The sequence below is a fragment of the Gavia stellata genome, chromosome 28 (assembly GCF_030936135.1).
Source record: "Gavia stellata isolate bGavSte3 chromosome 28, bGavSte3.hap2, whole genome shotgun sequence".
NCBI lineage: Eukaryota > Metazoa > Chordata > Aves > Gaviiformes > Gaviidae > Gavia > Gavia stellata.
In genome coordinates, this window is record NC_082621.1 from 5345049 (window position 1) to 5366144 (window position 21096).

Here is a 21096-nt window from a genome sequence, read left to right on the forward strand (position 1 = left end):
CGCCCCCTCCAGCGCTGACACCCCAAACCTCTCAGCCTGGTTGGTCCCCGTAGACCTCAGGTTGGCCGGAGAGGCTGTGCCCCTGCGGAGATCCCGGCGCGTGCGGGATCTTTACAGCTTTCTCTGATTTATTGTGCGTTGCGTTCTCTAAAAATGACGTTTTCTCACTTAAAACGCGCAGTTGCGAATGAGCTCCGGGTAGTTCTTGTGTCCGGCCGAAAACGCAGAGGTTCAAGAGCCGGTTTCTTCTTGCCTTCCTTCCAGTGACCCCCGGTTCCCCCTGTCAAGGGATGCGAGCTGCCCGCCGTGTCAGATGGCCGCTGGATCAACCGGGAAACTCCAGTGCTGGGAATCCGAAACGACACAAAAATCGGGAGTATAAATACGGGAACATCTTGCCCCAACGCGCTGGGGGTTTCACAACCCGCTTCGCCCTTGCGGGGTGGCTCTGTCGGCTGCAACGCTGGGGAAAATCAACCCCGGTTTTACCTGCGGCTCTGGCAAATTGTAGCCTGGTTCAGGAGTAGACGACAGGCTAAAAGAAATTCTCCTTTTTGAGTGTTTGAGAAACACGGTCTTGCCGTCAAGGGCAGCGCTGGGAGCTCAGCGGCTGCTTTGCCTCCCCGGCTGCTCCTGGGCATCCTCCTTGGTGCCGCCGGGGCAGAAGTTGGAGGGGTTCGTCAGCAGCGACTCTTCTCTGACCCCACCAGGTTTGTCAACTGCAAGGAGGACGTTTCTGCGGGGAAGAGGGTGGCGTGTTGGTCCCCATCCCTTATGCGATACCTGTGGGAATCGCAACGGTGCTGAATAGCGCCGGGCTGGGCGCAGAGGAGGAGCTGAAGTCGGAGCGTGAGGGTCCTGCTGCTGGCTGGGGCTGGGCTCTAACCCTGCCCTAACCCTTGCCGAATTATTTCCGACGGGTTTTATCCTGCAATAAGCCAAGCCCCTGGCCGTGCTGGCTGGCTTGCCTGCTCCTGGGCTGCCTCTGCTTGGGGTCGGGTTGTATTTTAAGCGTGGCTGGGTGTGCGTGGGCTCTGGGTGGAAGACAAGCTGTGTAGGAGGAGAGGGCTGTCCCAACACCGGCCCTTGGACCCACGGTCCCGTCAAAGCCCTCATTTCCCCAAGGCAGAGGGTGACTGGCGCAGCACTCGTGCTTGGAAAATGACTGGCTCCGCGTCCAGGCCTTGAGTCACTGGTTCACGCCATCGTTGTGGGCTGTTGTTTTCCATTCACAAAGCACAAGTGGTGATCTGCTGTTTATTTATAACTTGGAGAGCGTCGCTTGTTGGGAGACGGAAGAGCCGAGCTCTGGGACGGGGTCTCTGCCTCTCTTGGCACAAGGCTTGATTCGAACAAGCCGTTCCCAAAGAATTTGGCTGTTTTGCAGCAGTTTGGTAAATAAACAGCTCTGCTCTTGCACCGACGACTCTCTTCCTGGGTAGGTTTAACCGCACCAGCTTGCTGGCTGTTTTTATTTCTCGCTTGTTTTATTTTCTTTGTTTTACTCGAGCTGCTGTGCTCTGCCTGCGTAGCCTCCGGGGTGGTGACTGCTGGGAAACGTTGTGGGGGTTTTTTTCTGCTGTAGATGTGCTTGTCTCTGCGTTTGCACATCCGTCCCATCTCTTATCCTTTGAAGATCACAAGGAATAGCCGTGGCTTTCCAGGATCTGCCTGGAAGTGCGCCGGTGCCCTCCGCTTCCTTCTAGAGCCGGCTAGCCCAGCGCCAGGGCTGCCGGTCCGATCTTCCCGCGTTTCACCAAAGACTTGTGTCAGGTGAAATCCGCCTTGGAGCTGGTTCGTTGCACTCGTTATTCAGGACGATGCTATGCCAACAGAAGCGGTGCCGGGTGGTTTCGTAGTGCTGAAACAAACTGGTTGGACTGGTCATGGTGGGAGTGGAGAGTCCCGTGGTGAAGGCGGCGGGTGTCCTCGGCGTCTTGCCTCCTGCGGAGGCTGGGAGAGGCGATGCCGAGAAAGTAGCGTGTGTTTTAGGGGAATACCACTGATTTAGTAAAATCTGCACGAGGTCTTTGCGAAAACACCACTGTCAGCCCTTCCCCTGTGACCGGCTGGGGACGCTGGGGTGGCCGACACCGAGAGCACGGACGGCGGGTGCGGTCCTGGAGCTGAAACACCCACACTGCCTCTCTGGGCGTGAGAAATGCCACCCTGTGCCCGCAGCTTGCTTCTACCACCCTCGGGTCTCTGCCCCCAGCTCTTGCACCTTGAATTTGTCGCGGGTGGGACGCGTTGCTTGTTTGCAGGGTGGGTGCAGGAGGTGGCAGGGAAAGGGGCAGGGGCTGCCCGGCCCCCAGGAGCCTGATGCTGCCTGAACCTCCCGTGCGGAGGGCAGGGATGGGGACAGGTCTCTGTGGTCCTTGTCGACTGCTGCTATCACTTAGGTGTCCCCTCGCTCCCCCCAAAAACCCCCAGCAGCGCCTCGAGCCTCTGAGCCAGAGGTTAACGTTCCTGTAATCACTGCGCTCCCCCATTTCTGTGTTGCAACCCGAGGAGAGGAAATCTTATGACAAGTCATGACGGAAACGGTTTCCTTTTCTGTGAAATTGTCTGTGAACTCTGGAAACACTGAGAATTGATCCGGGGTTTGTCCCCAAAGAGCTCTCAACCTGCTGCTCCAAGCAGGACTGGCTGGTGTGGTATGTGCATGGGATGCTCTGGGTCTGGGATGCTCTGGATTCGGGCTGCTCTGGATTTGGGATGCTCTGGATTCGGACTGTTCTGGGTTTAGGCTGCTCCAGATTTGGGCTGCTCTGGATTTGGACTACCGCTGCCTTTGGGACTGGCCATGGCCGTGCAGGAACTGGTCTACAAACCATGTTTCTGCCCTGGTCTGATGCTCACAGTGCAGGGAGAAGGGCAGGTTGAGGCCGTCAGCTCTGCTTGGGGAAAGCTCTGGGGTTTTTGCGTTGGCTTGGAAATAAAATCTGAAGTATCGATGCCACACCAAGCCCGTTGTCTGCCGCGGGCATGCCCAAACCCTGTGCTCAACTGCTGGGCTGTCTCCTTCTCCACCTGGATGGCAAGCGCTTCCAACTCAAGGGAATAAATTTCTTCTCCAACCTCTCACATCCTTGGAAAGCTTTACGGCGGTAGCTGGTGCTGGAGCGTCTCTCAGACCCTTTTCAGCGCCAGGACACGCTGTGTTTGAGAGGGGATGCAGCCGTGCGGCAGATATCTTGCTGACAGCCGCGAGCTCTGCTCACTGAGCCTCCAGGCACAGCTTGGTTTCAGCAGACGGCTCTGAAGAACAGGGCAGGAGGCCAAAAGTCAGAAGTCAAAGGTCCCTTGTTGTCTGCAGACACCCTGCAGTTGCAGATGACCCCAGCGAGGCTGCCGCTGCCTGCTCGGCTCTGGGTTTTGCCAGGGTTTCCCGCAGCGAGAGGGCACTGATTTTTTTTTCTCTCTCTCCCACCAAAACCGGCTGCAGCAGAGCCGCCCTGCCATCCGTGCCCCCAGGAGCGGGGAGGTCCTGGGGTTCGTCTGCCTCTGAACGCAGCGACTGGAAACCTGATGGAGAACCTGTATCCTTCCTTCCTGGCTTCCCAGGCAGCTCTGTGCCATCGGGACACCTCCGAGAGGGTCTGTCCCGGTCGGGTTCAGCAGCAGCATCGCTCCTCCGGCAAGCACCAGAGCTGCTGTCACTTCTGCCCAGGGTCTGCTGGGCCACCTTAATGCCATTCACGTGGTTTTTGGGTGCCATCGTTCAGGCTCTCTTGCTAAATGCGTGTGTTTTGATGCCCTTGCTGGCGCCTGGGCATTGCAGGTGATGTAGAAACAGAAGGGAAACAGTCCCTGGCCCTGCGTGCATCGCTGCTGGCTTGACCGGCCCGGCGTCTCACCCCGGTTTAGGGCTGCCTGCGGGCAGCTTGCAAGTGTTAATTACTCCCTCTTGCAAGGGTTAATTACTCCCTCTCAGTCTCTTGGCCAGGCTCTGTTTTGCCTGAAACTCTCCTGTTCCCCGGGAAGCCTGGTGTGTTTTGATGCGGCCGTGGGTCCATCTCAGCTTGAATCCGGCAGCGGTCTGGCCGTAAGCGCTTGGAAAATGCCTCGGTGCATGATCCGTGCCTCTCGCGTGACACCGGCTGCCCTTCGCCTGGCAGGTGAGTTCGATGTAAACCGAACGAATGCTCAGACGTGCTCCTCCTCCTTGTCCCAAAGGTGACATGTGAAGGCAGCGCCCGGCGTGGGGAGCAGCAGCAGCTGAGATGCATTCGAGCCACGCCGATGACCCCAAGGAAGCCATACAGGTGAGTGAGACGCCCTAATGCTCCCCAGATAGTTCCGGTTACTCCCCAGTGCAACTCCAGTTACGACGGGGACATGGTAGGACTTGCCAGTGCTGCCAGCTGGGATTGGGATGGTTTATACGGGCGAAGGCTGGCTCGGGCTTTCTGGCAGAGAGGATCCTTGATGGTTTGGTTGGTGACGAGGGGTTAAAGCAAATAAGGTGGCCATGAGTTAAATCACACCAGACTCTGCCTTGGGCTTTGCGTGGCAAGATTCAGCGTGGGGCAGGGGAGGGTGCTCAGCCCTGATAGCTGGGGGAAGGAGCATTGCTGCTCTGGGGGTTTCTTTACCCAACTTTGAGAGTCTAAACACGTTTAATGAGCAGAGTTCAAACCCAGCGGTTCAAACCGGGTGTTTAATTCATCCCCCGGCAGAATTAATTCATGCGTGACAGATAAAATCATTTGCAGTCTTTAATCCTGTTAGCCCACGGTTGCTGCTTGCAGGCGGGTTGCTTGTGCTAGCAAATCTGGGGGGCGGCTGGAAAACAGCCCCCGCTGCAAGGGGCGTCCCCGATACGATAAGATGCCTGTTCCCCCGGCTGTTGTCCTTGAACTACAGCTGCTGGAAATCTTATTTAGAGACTGAAAAAATATCCTGGGCTGGAAACTTAATAGGGGTTTGTGCAGCCAACCCAGGCTGGAGTCAAAATCTGCCCCTGCCCCAGTCGCAGCGGCTGGTGCTGTTCAGCGTTCGCCTTGAGTGCTGCGTGATTGATGCCAAAACGTGAATTGTTTGATGGGGTCCCGGCTGAATTTGCAGTGTTTGCCAAATGCCTGCTGGGAAGTACAACTTTCACTTTAAATAAGGTTGATTGAGACATCCGGGCTCAGCTGCGTTCGAAAAAAAAAATCCTCTCCGCCGGTGTAAAATTGTTAAATTCACTGAACTCGCTTCTTTTCAACTCTGGTGTGAGAAAGGGAAGCAAAGCTGCTGGAAGGTAAAATTCCCATGTTCCCGCTTCAAAGCCCACCGAGGCTCTCTGAAGGCAGCAGCTAAACCCCGGCCCTCCTTCCAAAAGCGTCTTTTGGGGGGTGCGTCCCCAGCAGCGCCCGTGGGTTAATCAACACAGATGAGCTGCTGAGAGGGAGATCGATGGCTTTGATTTCTGCTGGCGGGACTCGTTAGCGCGTCACATGCTGCTTGGGCTGATCTGCACGAGTTCAAGTGGTATCGCAGCCCTTATTATGGGTTACCTCCTTAGAGTTTCTCGGTTATCACCCATGCTTATTTAATCCCTGTGTTTCCCCCGAGTGCCTGGAAAGAGATGATTTAATTTTTACCCCGTCCTCTTAAGCAATTTGGTGTCTGCAGAGGAAGCGCCGCATGCTGTAAAGGCAACCCCAGCAACCCAGCGGGCACCGAAATGCCAGCTAAAATTGCATAAATTACTCATTTTTAAAAAAAAAAAAAAAAAGCCAGATGAACTGCGATGCCAAGAGTGTGAGCCCCCACCTTGACCGCTTCAGCTGTAGTGCCCTAACAGCCGCCACAAAGCACGTGGATGAAGCAGGGGCTGCGTGGTGCTTCGCTCTGCGTGAGCCTTGCAGTTTTTGGGCCCTTTCATATGAAATCTTTCATAATACTTATTTTTTTATAATGCAAGCGTGTTCCTCCTGTCTTGCAGCTGATCAAGAAGCAACTGGTGAATGCCATCAAGGCGTTGCAGAAGCAGTACGTGACCTCGGATGCCATTGTAACCAGCGACGATGGGAACGCCAACACCCTCTGCAGCGCCCTGGAAGCTGTCTTCGTGCACGGGCTGAAGGCGAAGCATATAAAGGCAGAGAGTGGGGGGAAAGGGAAGAAAGCAGGGGGTCGGGGACCGCTTCCCCAGCCCGTCTTCTGGGGTCTGCTGAAGAGCATCACGCATCGGTGAGTGCCCGTCGCTGCCGAAAGGTGTTTACGCGCTCAGGTTTATCCCCTCTCTTTGGTGCAAAAGCTACAAAATTCGGGGAATGGTGAACAGGAGGATGGCTCGGTGGAAAGATACGTCTCCCGTGCTGCGTGCTTGGTCCCTTCAGTCGGAGGGAGAGATGCTCTCATGGTGTCTTGGGGGGACTGGGGCTGCCCAGGACCTCTGGGAGGTGCAGGTAGGAGAGCAAAGCCCCTGCGATGTCGAGCGATGCAGCGCTGGGCACCCAGTGCTGTCAGCACGGCCCCTCACAGCGTGTGCAAGGGGTAAAGTGCCGTTTTGGCGTGAGCCAATGTCCCCAAACAGTTAAGGAATGCAACGCTGCTGCCAGCTTAGGGCACGCTCCTTTCTTATTTATTTTTGGGTGCCAGGCTGTATGTGGGGACTCCATGTCCCCGGTGGGACCCTGGTGACCGCACTGCCGTACGGCAGCAGTGGGTTACGGGATGCACGGCACAGGCGTCTGGTCTCTCTTCCGACCTGGGGATGGTTAGTCTCTGTTTCCCCACGTCCCAGCCAGGATGAACATCGCTGCCCTGACCGTGAGCTTTGAGGAGGTCTCACCTGGGTAACTATTATTATTTGCTGGGGTTTTTCTGAGCCACTCCCTAAGCAGAGTCCTCCCACGCTGAATAACAGCTCACACACAAATAGTTTTGAAAGCCTCATCCAACACCATCACCAACTCTTAAATTATGAAAGAGCGGATGAAAATAACTCTTTCACATGTTACAGGGGATATTTTTGTGCCCTTTGAAGGTTTTTTCCTTCTTTCTTGAGAGACAGATTAAAAAAAATCTTACACAACTTTTGCTCTGGTTTTTGTAGCGTCTGCAGCGCTGACGTGAGCCGGGGCCGGGGAGGATTAGGGAGCGTGGTGTCGCTGTTGGATTTTGAGGGAGAACGGTTGAAGTCAGGAGGCTGAGATTGCTTGAGGAGCTCAACCTGATCTGGTCTTCTCTTTGGACTGCCGCAGCAGTTTTCACTGTGTTTTGGCTGATTTTAAATTTGAAGCCAGGATTTAGACACGCGCTTGTCACCAAGGAGTATTCAGCCAGAGCAAGCCCTACCAACGTGCAGGGATACTGGGAATTTCCCGTCTGCATCTTTGGTCCAGGGCGAGCAATGCATGGGAGATGCCTCCAGCCAGAGAGAGGAGGAGCACCCAGAGGCACCTCATGGATGCCTGGGGTTGTCACCGATATATTTAGCTTTGGGCATTCAGGAGCTCTTTTTTCTCCATGGGAAATCACGTTTTCCATGGAGGAAAGAGATTTTCACAGCCTTTTTTGACCCAACTCCTAACTCCCTGTGGCAGAGCAGGTTGGGCAGTTCCTGATGGAGGATCTGCCCCTCCTGCACCCCGTGATGGACTGAAAACAGAGCTGCTATCATCCTATTCTGTCCTTTTTCTCCCTTTCCCCAGAAATACTGTCTCAGAGCTGGAACAACTTATCTTTATCAACACGGACGTTGGCCGCTGCCGAGCCTGGCTGAGGCTGGCTTTGAACGATGGCCTCGTGGAGTGTTACTTGAAGCTGCTGCTGCGGGAGAGGTCCCGGCTGCCCGAATACTACCAGGCGACCGCTCTGCTCTTAGATGCCGAAGAGTGCGAGTTTCTCCTTAGCTACTTGCAGGGCTTAACGTCCTTAACCTTCGAGCTCTCCTATAAATCAGCAGTTTTGAATGAGTGGACCATCACCCCTCTGTCCCTGTCGGGTCTGTGTCCTGTTTCGGAGCTGCTGGAGCCCCTTACGTCCTCGACATCGGAACCCCACAGAAAAGCATCGCTGGGTTCGATCTCCCAATCATCGGGGTCAGACGAGATCGAGATTCAACCCTCCGTCCTACCCATCAGCAAAGCCAGCAGCAAAATCAAGCTCACGTCGTCCTCGTTGAGCCTTAACACCACGAGCTCGTCCCAGCTCTCCTCCAGCCTGGGCTCTGACAGCATCCTCCCGGCTCACTGCGCCCGCAGTCCTGAGCGGAGCGAGGAGCCGCTCTCCTGCGACTCCGACCTGGGGACGGCCACTGCCGAGGACCTGGACAGGTCGCTGCAAGAGTGAGTCTTTTCCCAGATCTCCTCTTCAAAGGGATTTTTAACCCTCTCCTGGGCTCTCATTTATAGGCAGGAAGGCTTTTCTCCTTTGTTTTTCTTTAACAAGCTAATTTTTTTCCTCCTGGAAAGAGCCTGAAAGGTAAAATGGAACGCTCGGCACAGCTTGCTGAGACCCTGCTGCCACGGCAAATGAGCTTCTGGCTGCTGAAGTGTGTGTCTGTCCTCTTTACCGGGGCATAAACGTCAGAAAAATGCTGCTCCCCCGTTTCAGGAATGTCACATCTCCCTACCGTATGCTGGGGGATGCTCCGGAGCTTTCTGCAGGCGGAAAGAAATGAGTTTGGTCTCAGGAAAGGGTTATAATTTGCAGCTTCGGCAGATAATTTAGAGGAGGGAGGTTGTTAGTTTGTCATTCTCATGATTTATTTCTGCCAAACAGCCAGCACAAAGATTTCCAGTGGGTTATATAAGCTCTGAGTAATCAGTAAATATTTTCCCTGCCACCTTTAAAACCTGGTTCTGAAGGAGCCTGGCCTCAAGGTGCTGCTTGGCGAAGGCACCCTCGTCCCAATAAGGGTCTTCAGGAAGGTTTAGGGCTGCAGTCTGTTCTTCCTCATCGATAATGACATCGTTACCTGCTTCTAGGATTTTGCATCTTGCGATGATCCTGGAAGAACCTGCCTTGATTGGATTAAACTCGTGATGGAAAGGCGTCGTTTTGAATTTTAATCTTGGGCTGGTTTAATTGGACCTAGCTGGTGGCGAAGCAGGGCATGGGAACAGCCTCTCCTCTGGCCGGGCTCCACTAATAATTGCTCATTAACGGTTATGAAAACATATGAAATTTGGCACACAGTCGGTGGCTGGATACGTGTCCGGGAGCTGTACGTGGGGCTGGGGCTGTGGGGAGCACCCACCCTCCCTTCGAGGTGTCCGTCAGAAGGAAATTAAACCCCACTAACGGGGGTTAGGAAACGCATCCTTCGCAGGCAGGGTCCTTGCCTGCAGTGGGGTCGAGTGCTGCTCCGCAGGACACAAATCACACGTTTTTCTGTTAGCAGGACTGGTGCCACGGGGGTTTTTTGCAGCCGTACAGCGCTGCCAGCCCGCAGGAGACGAGCAGTGATGCTGAGCCCTTTTTACGGGTTGTTATAATTTGCAATAACTCGAGGGTTTTTTATAGGTTCCGCTTAACGTAGCCATGTTCAAACTGCTCCTTTTTCTGTTTCCAGGGTGCTGTCCGAGTTCAGCAAAGCCAAGCCAAGCCTGGAAGCCCCGGAGGGAGGGCTGGTCCCCAGCGTGCTGGGCTGCTCCCCACGGCCACCCGCCTGCCCCCCGGCCACCTCGCCCGTCCCCCCAGCACCGTCCCACGGAGCTCGCCGGCAACCGCCTCCCGACACCGACGGTCCGCGCTCCGCTCGGACGGGTGACACAGAGACCATCAGCGATGGGGGTGAAGTTGCAGCACCACAAGCCGGCGGCACAGCCGGCGTTTTGGCCACGCAACGTTGCGGTCCGAGCGTGGGAGAGACAGGCAGAAGCGGCACGGTTGGCAGCAGCGAGGCAAGCCAGGCTGTCCGCAGCCCAACAGCCGAATATCTCCTTTCTCCGCTGCTAAGTTGTCCGGTAGGTGTTACGGCTCGCTTGCTATCGATCTCCTTGTTTCTATGCTTCCTGACCAGCACATCTAATGGAAAAGGAAAGTAAAACTGGTGACAGCTTCTGAGTAGGCATCGGTTTCTTCAAACTCTCATCTTTCGTGCCGCTTCCAGTCTTTCGACAGCAAGTTGGGTGTAAGTGATGCTCCGTGCTCCATGAGCATCTTCCTGGACCCCGTGGAGCTGTGTCCCTGCAGCCGCCCTGGGAGAAATTGGGTCGAAGTCGATATTCCCTGGTAAAAGAGGCACCAAAGCTTTTGAAACCCTGCCTGGCCTGCCAGTCGTTCCTCACCGAGAGTGGCTGCAACAGGAAGTTTTTGGTTCGGTTAACAATATCCGGAGAGTGATGAGCTCTTGCACAAATCTGGCCATAGGCTGTGTGCAAGCTGATAAAACAGCTTGAGCGTCGAGTTTCTCACAGGGACTTCTCTTCATTTATGGTCCACGTAAGAGGAGGGAGAAGGGAAACAAATTGCAGTTTTCCAGTGGAAAAATATTCCCACAACACATCTGTTCCCAGAGCAGGATGGCATTCCCTGGTGCTTGGGCTAGCTTAAACTGCGGCGGATTTCTCCTGCTGCCACCGAGGAGATGATCCACTTGCTTTTGCTTTTGCTTTTAGGAAACTCTTTGAACAGCCCTGTCCTCTGTCTAATTTGTTACTGACTTTTCCATCCTAGTTCCCATTGTTTCCATCCTGGTGAGGTTAGGATCTACTTCATACCCCGCTAAATGGTTTCTCTTTTTGGTCCCTGCTCCTTTCAGCTCCCTCCCAGTTATCCCATTTCCACTGCTTCCTTATGGCATTGGGCCAGTTTGACCTAATCTATGTATAACATACGGTGTCAACAGGAAATTCCCCCCTGCTTTCGCATGACTCACATTGCAACCTGCGTTCCTGGGCCGGGAGTCAGCCGAGCCTGCCTATACGTTGGGAGCTGCACCGCAAGCCGCTCGTGATCCTCGGTGCAGGGTGGTGACGACTATTCTGCTGTCATTTAATTCGTTGTTCAGAATGAAAGGCTCTTGGAAAGCAGGCTAGGGTAGTCAAGAGGTCGTTCCTGGTGGGATGCAGCCCTGGAAGAGATGCCCTGGGTCTAGGGAAGCAGCTCCCTTTTGCCGGAGCATTGAGCTGGGTTGTGTTTTGCTCCTGGTGTTTGTTTGGGGACCTTGTCCCAGAACCTCGCTCTGTTCTTGTAGCCAGAAAAACTCCCGTAACAGCCAGGTTTTCTTTCAGCTTAACGAGCTTTCTTCTGCTTGTGGGTCTCATCCCCTCCTGACATCCAGAGACAAAGGTTTCTTCTGCCTTCCCTGCCTTACTTTTTGCCTGTACTGATCAGGCCTGGTGTTTGTAGCATCTGCTTGTCAGCTGTAGGTCTCTCTTTCATCCTAGACATCTTCTCTGTACCTCTCCCCATCTCTGTTCTTCCTGGAACAAGGATGGTGCCGCTGTTCTAGGCGAGCTCGTACGCTTCCATGGCAGGGCTGGTTTCTCACCCTCTATCAGAAATACTTCATGGACCAAATATCTTGTATGTGGTTACTGCAGGGAATGTGCTCTCCCTCTGAGCCCCTCGATGATCTTAGGGGGAGAGAACTGATCAATTTTGGACTTTATAATCCCACCAGTATATAATCCCGGTATTTGTCAGCTGCCGACACAGTCCCATGGAGCGTTCCCTGATCGGAGGGAGCAGGGGAGCCATCCGCGTGGGGATGGCCAGCATCGCTGCTTGGGATTCGGTCTGCGCGGGAGCAGCCCCCGTGGGGGGGTCACCGTGGGCATGCGTGTTTGTGGGGCGCTGGGTGTTCAATAAATTCAATAATACATATATTTGTTATTGTTTTTAAACAGAAAAGAAAGAGCTGGATCTCAGAAGATGATTTCTACAGGCCTTCTCTGGGAGAGAACAGCGAAAGCACGACTGACACCAATGGCTTTGGGCCGGAGGGGGCTGGCAACGGTCCAGCCCCAGGGCTCATTAGCGCTCTTGATTTGGAAAGGCTGTCGGTGCCGTCCTCGGATAACGGGAAGCCCAAAATGTCACCCGAACGGGAACAAAAGGGCTTCAGTGTTGTGCATCGCAGGCAGATGGGTACGCGCCGCCCTCCCCTTTCCTGCTTTCGTCAGGTGTCTGCGCTGGGCAGTGCGCAGGGGCTGGGGGGGTGTTTCGGGTGATGGGCTCTTTGGGAAGCAGCCGTTCGCCGTTGCTGAGCTGATGGCAGCACTGAAAGCTCCAAAGGCAGTGGGACAGCTTCTCTTGGTGTTGCTGAGCCCACGATGGCTCCGGTGGGAAGCGTTTTAGGAAGAGAGGAGGTATGCTGGGTGTCTCTGTCCACCCTGCAGGACACGTTTCTTTTTATGCCATCCCACTCATTCTCAGCCTCAAAACCCAAATGCATGCAGACAGATTATGGAGACCAAGGTCCTGTAAACTCCTGCCCCATTCCACTGTCCACCGGAACCGGTTCTCAAAGCTGCGATGCCTCTGGTTGCTCGCTGTGAGCCAGCCGTTGGCTCTTCTCTCTCCACCAGCTTCCCCTTTTTCAGTTAAACTAAGACATCTGCTTTTGCCCCAGGTCTTTCCAACCCTTTCCGAGGGCTCCTGAAGCTGGGCAGCCTGGAACGGAGAGGAGCCATGGGGATATGGAAGGAGTTTTCCTGTGAGCTGTCACCGCTGGAGCTCCGGCTCTTCCTGGACCACGAGGACCGCATCTGCGTCGAGAGCTATTCCCTGCTGCGGTGCGAGTCACTGGCACTGACGCACTCGGACGGCCGTTTCGAGCTGGTTTTCCTGGGGAAAAAACTCTACCTACGCGCTCCTTCTCGAGATGAGGCCGAGGACTGGTTGGACAGGATCCGCGAGGCGCTGCAGAAGTGCCGGCCTCAGCTGGAGGAGGAGGAGTGGGAGACGCTGGAGTATGCAGAAGACGGTGGCGAAGGTCAACCCATCCAGAGTGACTCCGCTGCTCTTCTCCAGTACAGCGACGTGCCTGGGAACAGCTTTGACTGGACTCCAGCTCACGAGCCGGAGCTAGATGCAATAAAAGAGGCTGTTCTGTATATGGACGTAGACAAAACCTGGGTCCCCGTTATTTTTTCCCTGTCTCTAGAAACTTTAAAGTGCTTTAAAGTCAGAAACAACGATAAAATTTTAAGCAACAGTTACGGTATAGAGACGATCCAGGACATCCTTCCAGACACGAGCCTCGGGGGACCCGCGTTCTTCAAGGTGATCACTTCCAAAGCTGTCCTGAAGCTGCAGGCTGAGAACGCAGAAGAAGCGGCCTCTTGGAGGGAGCTGGTCCGAGGGGTGCTCATGTCCTACCTGGAGAGCGCCGAGGAGGCTCTGACTCTGGGTGGCAGCTTGGACGGGCACTCCCAGGTCGTCCTGAAGAACATCGTGAAGGAAAATGGCTTCTTGTTGCAATACCTGGTGGCCATCCCCGTGGAGAAGGGCCTGGACTCGCAGAGCTTCATCTGTGCAGGTATACGTTGGCTTGTCCAAAAACCTAGCTCCGTCTTGGAGGATGATGTTGCGTTCATTCAGATTAACGAGGTGACATCAAATTAAAAGAGATGCTCTTGGGTCCCGCTGACCCATTGCAGGCCAGCTGCTGGTTGCCCCATCCAAAGCCCCTTGGTGGGGCTTCACATCCCAAATCCGTGGCACCTTTGGTGGTCTGTGCACACAGGGTGAGGCCCCCCACGCTGAATCCCCGTCCCACCCCAGCGCGGGTCCAACTGGGCTGATGCTTTTGGTATAGACGGTGCTGGGTCTTGGCTTGAAGGCTCCCTTAGAGGGACCGAGAGGCCCAGGACTCTCTTCCTGAGCATTTTGTGGCCCCAGCCTGCAGGGAAAGTGCAATCAAGAGCAAATGCTGTTTTTCCAGTAACGCAGCACAGGAGCAAATACTGCGATGGGTGTGACAAGCTGATTTTGCAAAACATTCATTTAACCTTCCACTAACGCCTATCGGCATGCGGGGCGATGCTGGTTTAATAGAATAGCACTCGCTGACCTCCGCAGGAGGTATAATTTGCTTTTTACCTTGGTAAGTTAATTCACATTTCTCTCCTGCTTCAATTATATTTCTTGTACCCTCCAGCAGGTTTTTTCTTTTCTTTTAATCTCTCTTCTTTTTTTATATATGTATATATTTTCCATTCTATTTGGTCTCTACCTTCCCCTCCAGGCTCTGTCCTGCATCTTCCACCTTGCAGCAGATGGAAGCAGCAACCTGAAAAGACAAATTCCCAGTGTTTATGTGTAGGTTTTCTTAGGGGGCTGCCTGCCCAGCTTCCACCTCCCTCCCAGCCTGACACCCAAGCCTGATGCAGGAGGGGTTTTCTTACGTGTCAGGGCGTAACGGACGATAAAAGCTGCTTTTTTTTTTTTTTTTATTAATTCAAAGAGCAACACCTGACCTCCATGAATTTTTTTTGTGGGATGCGCTCCAGCTACCCCGAAGCATGAAGGATGGGGTGGTAAAGCCTTCCCTGAGGATGGCAGAGGATCACTTAATGCTTGATCAGTTGTTTTAGAGAACTGAACCCATTAAAAATAGCATGAAGGGTTTTCCTGCCATCCCGACTCCAAATGAGATGCGCTCGCTTTTCAAGTCGCTGTAAAAACCCTGCAGATTTCCCCCAAGACACAAGCTGCGTTCCTCCTGGGTTACCCACCGCTATAATAAAGGCTTTTTTTGGCTTAATCCATCCCGACCTCATTCCTTGCAGACGAGGATCCCTTGCAGACGTGGTTTTGGTACCCTGGGGCGGCAGCGGGAAAGAGAAGGGCTGAGCGAAGGCAAAATGGGGTGAAGTTACTGGTGGAAGTGATGGGGCAGGCAGGTGGGATTGAGGTTCTTCCCTAAAGCACTGGGATGTTTCCAGAATTCACTTTTCCTGAAAAATGAAACCAAAAACTAAACACTTGAACCACTTAATGGATAAAAGTGGGTTCAGGAATAGTCCAGAGGCCTTTGGACCATCATGGTCTTAAATCGCGGCTCCTCGCCTTCAGGGAAGGGCTGGGGACCTCTCACCGAACATCCTACACATGCTTTAGCTGATCTCCAACCCTTCCAAAAACATTCTTTCCCCATTCCCCCCTCCCAAAGGTTTCTCCCCTCATCCTGGCGGCGATGGGAATGGGCTCCTGGGGCAGCGCGGGTCCCCTCTCATCGCCTTGTCCCTGTTCCCTGCAGGCTGCTCCAGGCAGATCGGCTTCTCCTTCGCAAAGCCAAAGCTCTGCTCCTTCTCTGGTCTCTACTACTGCGACAGCTGCCACCGGGACGAGGAGACCGTGATTCCCTCGCGCCTCATCCACAATTGGGATCTGACAAAACGAGGGGTAAGTCTGGGCTCGGTCGGTGCAGGGAGCAGGGAAACGCTCCTGCATCTGCCTACGCTTCTTGAAGGTCCATCTGAACGTTCCCATCATCAGTAGAGGTGGAGATGTCCACCCTACACCTCCGTCCGATCCTCCTGGGCTGCTCCTTGGTGCATGCCCACCTCTTGCCTCTCTCTGCCCCAGGTTTGTCGGCAGGCTTTGAAGTTCCTCACCCAGATCCGCAACCAGCCACTGATCGACCTGAAGCTGGTCAACGAGAGCCTCTACGACCACGTGGAGAGGATGGGACGGATCCGCCAGAGCAGGGAACAGCTGAAGCTGCTGGGAGATTATCTCATCATGTGCCGCAGCGGGGCCCTGAAGGAGCTGAGCAAGCGGTGAGGTCCCTCTCTGGGTGACGTTACCTCTGCATCCTCCTCTTTGCACCCCGGTGGTCTCCTGGTCCTCATCGCTCACCGGTCAAGCAGGGAGTGATGCTGCCAAGGCATGGGCTGGTTTTTAGCTCCGTGTCGTCTGCTCTAGGGAGTTATCCATCTGTTGGCTGGTATTGATGTGACTCAGGAAACGCCTTCCCGACCGAGGAGCTTCTGGCTGGACAGGAAACACCTGGGAAAATAGATGAGATACTTATTTTCTTTTTCCCCCCTTTGAAATGCTCTCACGCGGTTTCCACTGGCAGGATTTGGGATGTGTGGCACGATGCGAAAATCAAGTCTGTGGCGATTTTCTTCGAGAGTCTGCATCATCCAGGCTCCTCCTTGCTCCAAAGCCATTGGAGATGTGGTGGAAACCATCTACCCTCTTCCTCTCTGTGCTTCTTTTCAGGCTTGATCACAGGCATTACCTCTTGGAGTGTCCCCACAAATACAGCGTCGCTGATCTGAGTCAGGTGAGACCTTTGCGTGGTCGTAGGGGTTTTGCTGGTGGAAACATTCCGGTTTCTGTCAAGCATGGCACTTTGTCATCATCAGTAGCAGGTTTCAGACAGCTTTGTTTTCCTGTTGCCTTGCTCTCATCCATCATGTGCACTCTGCAAGCTTGCACATCAGCTTAAAGGCAAATAATTGCCTTTATTTTAATTTGCCAAAATAATTGGCATAAGCCTGTATCCTCCGAGAACCACGGAGATCACGCAAGATAAATTTTTTCACCTCTGTTTAAGCCAGCGTTGCTGCTGATGTGTCTCCGTACAAACTTGTATCTATTGCAAATAACGTTGCTGGTGATGGGTAGCTGGACTTTGCGCCGACTCCAAAGCCGGGAGCCCCGTCCTGGCAGGTTGTGGGTGCTGCTGCCGGTGCTCTCTGGGGTCCCGTTGCGACCCAGGCACGTGGGGTGTGGGTTGTTTTGGGAGGACAGCCTTGACTTCACGTGGCAGCACGAAGCATGGGTGTAACGTGGATTTTGCACAGTGCAAACCCGGCAGGAGACGGGCTCCGCGCCTGCCTGACCTATCTCTGCCCCGCAGATAGCCGATGGCGTCTTTGAGACCTTCCTGCAGTCTCTGCTCCAGTTTGCTTCCCACCACGTCTACAACTGCGACCTGTGCACCCAGCGAGGCTTCATCTGCCAGATCTGCAACAGCAGCGACATCATTTTTCCCTTCGAGTTTGACACTACCACCAGGTGAGCGACGTCTCCATCACGTCCCGCTGCTGCGAGGCCACCCGAGCTTATGGCCTGGCTTTTCCCAGGAGCCTGGACCCTCCCCTGGGTCCCTCTCGGGGACTCGGAGCAGGGCTTTCTAGGCACGTAGCCCCGGGGTGGCCTGGAAATAGCTCGGAGCTGGTTGTGCATCTTCGCGGCACCCATGTCCTCGAGGCACCCATCAGCTCCAAGGTGATCTGAACCAAAACTGGGCTGTTTGGGGCAGGAGAGGACCACCTTCGCACAGCCGAGATGTCACCAAGCGCGGTGGCTTTGCAGATTGAACATGTGGGGCAACCCAGCGCCTTGCTGTCAGCCTGCGAGAGCCTCGCTGGGTGCTGGGTCCCGGGGCAGCAGAGGGGCCAGGGGCAGGAGGAGGAGGAGGAGGAGGATGAAGGTGCTGTGTGCCCTTGCCAAGCTCACCCAACCAACGCATCTCCCATTCCAATTCAGTCCAGCCCCTTCCCAGGGGTTGCAGGAGAGAAGGAAAAGCCGCAGTGGGACTGTTCATACGCCCCTCTACGGCCAAGGAGGGGAGGAAGGACACACGGCCATGGATTTGGAGATAGATGGTGGGCAGCCCTGCGGGTCGTGCTGGGGAGAGGCAGGGGACGTTCCCAGCAGGACAGCGGGGACGCTGGCTTTCGTCTGGGTTTTTCTCCTGCCCGCGGAGCTCGCATCCTTTGCAGGCAGGGTCCTTGCCTGCAGCGGGGTCGGCTGCTGCATGGGGTTCGGCAGCTGAGCAGAGGTTGAAATCGGATGGCTGTGTTTGTCCCCACCGTCAGGGTTTTCTAAAGAAATGGGTATCAAACCCTTCCAGCCCAGGAGCCTGCTCCATCGTAGGTGGAGAGATCTCCACGTCTCGACGGTTATTTGGTCATGAGTAAAATCCTGGCAGAGAGGTTGAACAGGCTGCATGGTTTTGCTTTGCCTGGCGGTCCCTAAAAGTGAGCAGCAACATCCAGAAGCTGCAGAAAATGCCAACGAGACCAGGGTCCCCGAGTACCACATGCGTTACGTGGTTGCAGATATTTCCAGGGCGGCTGAGCAGGATTGCTCACTCTCCCTCCTTGCCACAGGGACAGCATCATGCTTGTTATCGAGGACAACATCCCCAGGGGACCGATTTTTCCCTAGAAGAAGAGCGTACAAGCTCTGGAAAGAGCAAGCACGCGGGGCTGATCTCCGCTGGCAGCCAGCCGGAGGTCTCATGTCCTGTAAAGCCGGGCTCTGAAGTTTGTTGACCTCTTTTTTTTTTTTTCCTGGCGGAGGAGGTTGTGCAGCAGGAAAGCGGCTCAACCAACATCCTCGCCAAGCTCAACCCAGCTTCCTGCCCCTCTGCCCACCCCGGGGGACAGCCAGCTGCCGGGGTCACGCCATCACTCGCTGCAGGATGCGTCTGAAACGCCTCCGAACAATAAACGCAGCCAGGCACGGGACATTCTGCTTTTCACAGCAGCGGCAGCCGCTTCCTGCAGCCGTTGCTGTGGCAGGTGGAGGCAGGAGATGCCGCCTTTCGGCTGCTGCGCGCTCAGAAACACACAGGGTGAAAACCACCCCCCGGCTTTGCAAATCCCCCCACGGGAGGAGAAGCCGCCGCCGCTGCTGCTAATCCAAAGCAGCCGCGTAAAAAATATTCCGCTGGGGAAAACGCACGGTGCCAGGCAGCAGCCCGCCATCCCATCTATCCATGCACGAGCCTTTTCTGTATCCTGAGTAACTCGGGGTTTGCAGCGCTGTCGGGAGCAGGATTTGACCCAGGCTGTGATATGTCATGGTCCCTTGCCTTGCGCACTGCTGGGGGTTTCTCCGCTCCCCTCTCCGCTCGTCCTTTGGGAAATCGAGGTATTCAGTGATATTCACCCATCGATTGTGCACCAGGTATTTGCACTTGAGGGCATTTAGAAATAATCTAGCTGACCCGCTGGCATGTGGATGGGCGGCATTGTGCTGCTGCTGGCGAGGTGGGGGATCGTGACTGGGAAAAAGTGAGCTCAGGCGTCGTAGCACGGACTTTTCTTCTGTTGACTCAAGATAAGCAGTGAACGCCCCTCGCAGAGCTGGGTGTCTCCTCCCCGCCGGCCCTGCGCAAGGTATCATTTGTGGCTGTTTACATTCCTGTTGCGGCGCTGAGCCAGAGCAGGGAGGTCCCTGGCGAGCGCTGGGGAGACCTCCCCGGAGCCGGCCGGCTCAAAGACAACGCCATCCCGGCTGCCTGTCCCCTTCCCTGCGGCTCCGATGTCCCCAAGCAGTGTCCCTGCCACGTGCGGGTTCTGGGTTGGGGGTCTCCCGGCTGCGCCCCAGCTCCGGCGAGCAGAGGGTCCGCGCTTTGGCACTGAGCTGCATCCCGTCCCCGCCGGCCACGCATCCCCAGCCGGACTCTCGCCGGCCTGCACCGTCACAGGGTTCGGTGTCTCAGCCTTGAAACGTTGCTCTTGTGCTGACAGCGCTCTGAAAGCGAGGTGCAAATCTCGCTTAAAATCTCCCTGTCATCTGCAAAAAGCCAGCAGCGTGCCGGCGGCTGCCCGCAGTGCTCTTTCCGGGTGAGCTACTGCTTTTGCTCCGAGTTCGCTGGAGGTGGATCTTTTGCTCGAGTAGTTACTGCTCCTGCTAGCAAGGTTTGTTTTGAGCTAGAGCTGGCTCTCGCTGGCACCGGAGCTCTTCGCTCAGCAATTGTTGGGAGGAAACAGAGACAAAGTGTCGCCAGGTCTGGTTTGGTGGGGAGAAATTCGGTCTTCGATCTTACCAAGAGGGTGGGATTGATTTATTTTATTTTTTTTCCCCTTGGTTTCTCCTAGGTGCAGCGAATGCAAAACCGTCTTCCACCGGCACTGCCAAGCCCGCGCCAAGTCGTGCCCCCGCTGCGAGCGCCGGCAGAGGTACCAGCGAAAGCTGGAGGCGGAGGCCAGCCTGGAGCCGAGCCTTTAGCATCTGGGGACCGACCTCAACGCTGCCCTTGGCTTCGCATCCAGCCCCACTGGCGCCGAGGGGAAGGGGCTGGCGGGAGGTGCCGAGAAGAGCCCCCCCTGCCCGGGAGCTGATCCTGCACCCGGCCCTGCCCCGGCCACAGGGAGCCGGCGGTGCTGGGCGATAGGGCGTGGGGTGCTCCTGCCCCACGGAGGGACCCTCTGCCCACCCCGGGCTGAGCAAGGGGGGGCTGGAGAGGTGCGTCCCCCCACTCACACTAAGGCGGTGCTGCTCGGGGGTGCTCCCGGTCACCCTCCTGGTGCCACCCTGGTACATCCCCTCCTCGGGGAAACCCAGCGGCTTTCCAGGGTGTAAATCAGGATTTCCAATCAAGGGTGTGGATAACTGACATTGATTAAAGCTCTAGTTTTTTAGGATGTTCGATACTGAAAAACCGGTATTTTTTTACGTGGGGGTTTTGCACAAGCTGGCCTGCTCCGGGGAGGTGACGGCAGCCACGCGGGGAGGGGGCAAAGTGACACTTGTGCCTTTAGGGATCTTGCGTGTCCCGGGGGGACTGCGGGCACCGCCGGCCAAGCATCTCCCGGTGGAGAGCCCACCCATCACCGTGGCCTCGGGGAAGAGAGGGGAGAGAAGAGCCAGGCTGCTCCTCCCCGCCCGCTGCTTTTAATCCTTGGAAGAAATTTTATTTTCCTTTCACCCCTCCCCATGCAAAAATAATTAAAGTTTATTTAACGACGAGTGAAGATGTCTTCAGGGTTTGCTTCTCTGCAGCAGGCGCCAAATCCTGTGTCCGACCTCATGCTGCATCTCCACGGGAGGAGGGTTGGGGATAGGGATGCTGCCTGTCCTCTGTCCTCCTGGGTTTTGTGGGGTGACTGGGGGACCCTTCCCCATTTTCCCTGCCCCATTTTTCTTCCCATCAGCTCCCCACCACTGTCAGCATCTCCCGTTGTTCTTTCCCCCCTTTCCCCACCATCCTACTCTCGGTAGCTGGAAGGATTTGGGGTGCACCCACCAGCACAGGGACCCCAGTGGGACTCCCTGGAAGGTGGGGGCAAAAGCCAGGACGGGGGGGTCCCATCCCCCAGCCAGGGGAGGCCGTGCCGGATCCGGCAGCGGCACAGATCCCGGCTCAGCCGTGGGGCAGGGCCCTTCCTGCAGCAGGAACCTCCCGAGGAGCCGTTTCCTCGGCCGGGCGGCAGCGGGTCCCCTCCGCCATCG

At 55.5% G+C, this 21096-nt stretch overlaps 1 protein-coding gene across 1 annotated transcript; it reads left to right on the top strand.

The window, feature by feature from the left end:
* The first annotated feature begins 685 nt into the window (after nucleotides 1-685).
* Nucleotides 686-19926, top strand: PLEKHM1 (pleckstrin homology and RUN domain containing M1). The gene is made up of 12 exons (XM_059830493.1): nucleotides 686-710; nucleotides 4180-4268; nucleotides 5936-6183; nucleotides 7650-8285; nucleotides 9515-9908; nucleotides 11796-12036; nucleotides 12521-13429; nucleotides 15152-15297; nucleotides 15481-15674; nucleotides 16123-16186; nucleotides 16766-16923; nucleotides 19743-19926. Exons 2-12 carry the CDS (start codon nucleotides 4227-4229, stop codon nucleotides 19870-19872), a joined length of 3162 nt encoding a protein of 1053 aa, XP_059686476.1. The 5' UTR covers nucleotides 686-710; nucleotides 4180-4226; the 3' UTR covers nucleotides 19873-19926.
* The last annotated feature ends 1170 nt before the right edge of the window (nucleotides 19927-21096 follow it).